This window comes from Gekko japonicus, unplaced genomic scaffold, assembly GCF_001447785.1.
Source record: "Gekko japonicus isolate JY-2015 unplaced genomic scaffold, Gekko_japonicus_V1.1 scaffold5799, whole genome shotgun sequence".
Taxonomy (NCBI): Eukaryota; Metazoa; Chordata; class Lepidosauria; order Squamata; family Gekkonidae; genus Gekko; species Gekko japonicus.
In genome coordinates this window covers 29,525-33,578 of record NW_015175547.1, presented here as the reverse complement: position 1 = coordinate 33,578, position 4,054 = coordinate 29,525, and the positions used below count along the sequence as shown (strand labels likewise).

Below are 4,054 nucleotides of genomic sequence, written 5' to 3'. Positions count from 1 at the left end.
ACTACGACTCCAGATCTCTCTCTGGGTCTCTCTTGGTAAGTCTCAGCCTGTTCGGACCCCGCCGACATGTATTTATAGTTAGGATTTATACTTACACATATGCTGGGATTGGGAAACGTCCTTTTCGCTTTACAGTCCGGGTCCTCATCCATGTCTCTCTTCTCCCCACAGCATAAAAGCTTTGTGGGAGAAACTCCAGACCCTCCAGTGTCATTTCAACTGGGGCCTGGAGCTGAAGGATGAGGTGAACATCGGTCACGTCCTCAACACGGTGGCTCTCAAGGTGGAGCACACGGCCTATCACAACCGCAGCGTCTACCTGGCCATGAGGGCGTACCTGCAGCAGCTGCAAGGGAATTACCCGGAGGCTCTGGACAGTCTCCGAGAAGCAGAAACGAGACTCCAGCAAGACGAGCCGGACAACTCCCGCCAGCTCTTGCTGATTTATGGGAACTACGCCTGGATCTATTACCACTTGGTCAACTACCAGATGGTGGACTACTACCTGTTCGGGATTTTTGACATCTGTGAGTCCCTGTCCAGCCCTGAGCCGTACTCTGTGCAGATCCCCGAGATCCACGCGCAAAAAGGGTGGTCCCTCCTGGCCTTTGGCTTCCGGAATGGGGAAGAGGCCACCGAGTGCTTCCAAACGGCACTCCGAGGAGACGAGTCCAACCCGGACTTCCAGGCCGGTCTGGCAATCTCTGTCTTTGCTTCCTGGACTCACTCTTCCAAATTTCACCTTTGGGAAAAGGCCAGAAGGTTGCTGGAACAGATTCTCTGCCACCACCCCCAAAACTATGAAGTCAAAGTGCATTTGGCTGATCTGCTAGAGAGAAAAGACTGCCAGAGATCCATGGAGCTCACAATGGATGTTGCCCGAAACAGCCTCAACCCTGAAGATCTGCGAAACGCCGCCAGGCTTTGTAAGAAGAACCTCCTCTTGAGAGCCATCGACATCTTGCGACGAGCAATCACCCTGGCTCCCAGATACCACCTCCTCCACTACGACCTCGGCCTCTGCTACAAGACGCAGCTGGAAGGAGCAGCCCCGGAGAAGAGAGAAGAGATCCTGGCCGCTGCTATCAAGAGCTTCCAGCGAGCCATGGAAACGGATCCTCGCTCTATATTTTCCAGGCTGGAGCTGGCTCAGCTGTATAGTGAAAAGACCCTGCTTTACGCGGAAGAGGTGTATGTGAACCTGATGGAGGAGCTCCCGACGGCCAGCAAGTGGTGCCAGCAGATCATCTATCTGCACTGGGGGGACTTCCTCCTCCACAGGAAGAAGCTGAGGTGGGAGGCGCTGGAGATGTACGAGGCCGGCTACTTGATCCTCGGCGGCCACATGGAAGAGTGGCAGCTTCTGAGGGAGAGGCTGAGGGAGATGGCCAAGAAGTTCGAGGAAGAGTCCAAGATGGACCGAGCTGGGGCGGTCCGGAGGATTCTCCAGCTGAGACCTGAGTTTCAGAAGTAACTGGTGAGGCTGTATTGGGGTGGGAGACTCGCCCATTTCTGAGGCTCAGCTGTCATTGTCTTCAGTCTCTACCGTTTGATTCCTTTCCCCATAAAGCTCTGTAGTATAGTTGCTCTCACGCAAGCCTGGACCTGACAATACGCTCTGTCCGGCAAGAATCGTTTCCTTTGTTTCAGCCTCCAAGCCGAAACAGCTCAGATATCGGGGCACTTGGCTCCAGAAGCCCACCTTTCCAGGGGGAGGGTCTCGGGCACTTCCAACCTAGTAAACTATGAGGTGACTCTGAGCGGTGTTCATCTGGTCAAGGAGAGGAGTGACCTGGGTTCCGTCAGGCCCACCTCGTTTTTTAATTGACAGCTGCTTTGGATTCTGAAGGTATATAATGTCAGTGTTTCCCATTGCTCGGGGCACTTCTTGGACAACTGGCTGGAATATATATATATTCCTAATAGATTATTTCTATAAGTGCACTCTGTTTCTGATAGATATTGGGGTGTTTTTTTCCTGTATGGTGGATGCTCAATTGATAAATGTTTTGAATATTTCTGCATTCTGATTTTGTACTTCAATAAAGATGAATTCTTTTGGAACAGCTGTCTCTCTCTCTCTCTCTGATGGTGTAGGGCCGGGGGTGTCAAACATGTGGTCCAGAGGCCGGATCAGGCCCCCGGAGGGCTCCTATCGAGCCTGCAGTGGAACTGGCTGTCTCCTGCTCCTCCTTCCAGTTCTGCTGCTGCTGCTGCGTCATCGTAGGTTTGCAGCTTACAGATACACAGACCTGAACAGCACACTCAAGACTGCCAACAGCACAGACATTTTGATGCCGTAATTCAGAACAAGAGGTGTCAGTGATCAGACACGGTTAAATAAGCAAAACATTGCAAGAGTGCTGATGTTTTAAGCACGTTTTTATTTTAAGTAAAGAAACACCTTTGTGTTTGTGTCCTTTATAAAGTTTATATCTCCACTACCTGGCATTACATTTTATGAGACACATGGCCCGGCCCAACAAGGTCTCATTTATACCAGATCCGGCCCTCATAACAAATGAGTTCGACACCCCTGGTCTAGGGGGCCCTGTCAGCTTCCAGCCCCATCACCTATCGATCTGGGCGGGATGGGATTCCTGCAAATCTAATCCCCCTTACAAATAGAAACTTGCGAGTGATGCCGGGAGGGGTGGAAGGTCATGGGATCGTACCTCTCCTCCTTTCCATCATCCGGACATCTCCATCTTCACAAGCTGTTTTGCGTATGTCATTTGGAATTGGTCCGTTTGTGTTGCTGTGAACCTGGAGACAAACTGCCCCGTTCAGTTGACTTTTCGTGTCTACGGAGCCTCCAGGCCCTGTCCCCATCTTGGGGCTTCCTTCCTTCCATAGAATCGTAGAATGTGAGACCTTGCAGGTCATCTAGTCCGACCCCCTGCACTCTGCAGGGGCGTAGCCGAAAGATAGCCCTACAACCAGGGGTCTTTCCATTTCATAGAAAAAGAGGTGCAGGAGCTCATTAGCATAACTCATTAGCATAACTGATTTGCATATGCCACACCCCCTGACATCACCGGAAGTGTGTCAGAAGGCAACACCTACTGCTCAGGCTCCACTGGACTGTTTTGGATTGCTAACTATTGGGGGGGGGGGACGTGCAGATGTGTCCTCACAGAGGAGGGAGAGCTTGTACCTGAATATGACTTGGTGTTAAAGGTGCCACTGGAGTGTTTTGGGCCGGGGGGAGCTCTGCAACTTACCTGGTTGCTTCTTGCTCTAACTGAGGGCTGCTGGGAGCAGGGGGCGGGGCTTGTTGCATATGCCCGCCCCCCTGGGCTCTTTACTGCCGGAGCTCTGCTCCTGTGCACTCCTGCAGGAACTGACCCCTGCCTACAACATACCCGAAAGATGGTCATCCAGCCTCCACTTGAAAACGTCCAGTGAAGGAGCATCCACCACCTCCCGAGGCCGTGGCTTCCTTCTCCATCCTGGTGTGGGGGCGAGAGGCCGGTTCTTCTCCCTGAGAATATGGAGGACTCACTGTTATTTTACTTTTTGACTTACAGGGAAATGCAGAATGTCTGGAACTTTGCCATCCCAGGGGGATCTGCTTGGCCTCTTCTGTGGTGACACCACCACCACCCCCGTCGTGAGCAGCGGCTAGGAAGGTTCACAACTGGCTGCCACCACTCTGGTATGGGCCTCCTGCGGAGGGCGCAGAGCACCCACCCTGCCCCTTGTTACAGGACTTAACAACAGGTTTCCACTTGTAGGTGACCCAGTGAGGCGTGAGGGCTCAGGCAGAGTAATAGTTTTGTTTAACAACAACTTTAGATCAATAACAAGCAGGGAAAATGAGCAAAGTAAAGGCAGGTGAATCAGTAAAACAATAAATCCTAACACGTCGGTCTACGCAGCCCTCGCCTTCCCTAGGAGTCTGTTCACAGTCTAGCTCTCCCCTTTTGGATGAGGGATCCCTCCGTCTGCAGCATCCTCACACCAGCTCTGCCCCCTGAAAGAGGACAGCCTTCCCCTCTGGGCATGGCCTTTTATCTCCTCTTCCCAGGCCCCGCCTTCTGTTTCCCTACTG

The 4,054-nt window shown here is 52.4% G+C and overlaps 1 protein-coding gene across 1 annotated transcript; it reads left to right on the top strand.

Moving 5' to 3' along the window:
- The first annotated feature begins 310 nt into the window (after positions 1–310).
- LOC107122893 (interferon-induced protein with tetratricopeptide repeats 1-like) lies at positions 311–1,474 on the top strand. The gene has a single exon (XM_015426031.1). It carries the CDS (start codon positions 326–328, stop codon positions 1,472–1,474), a length of 1,149 nt encoding a protein of 382 aa, XP_015281517.1. The 5' UTR covers positions 311–325.
- The last annotated feature ends 2,580 nt before the right edge of the window (positions 1,475–4,054 follow it).

Coding starts and splice junctions, on each gene's coding strand:
- LOC107122893 (XM_015426031.1), top strand. CDS start 326: ATGAGGGCGTACCTGCAGCAGCTGCAAGGGAATTACCCGGAGGCTCTG.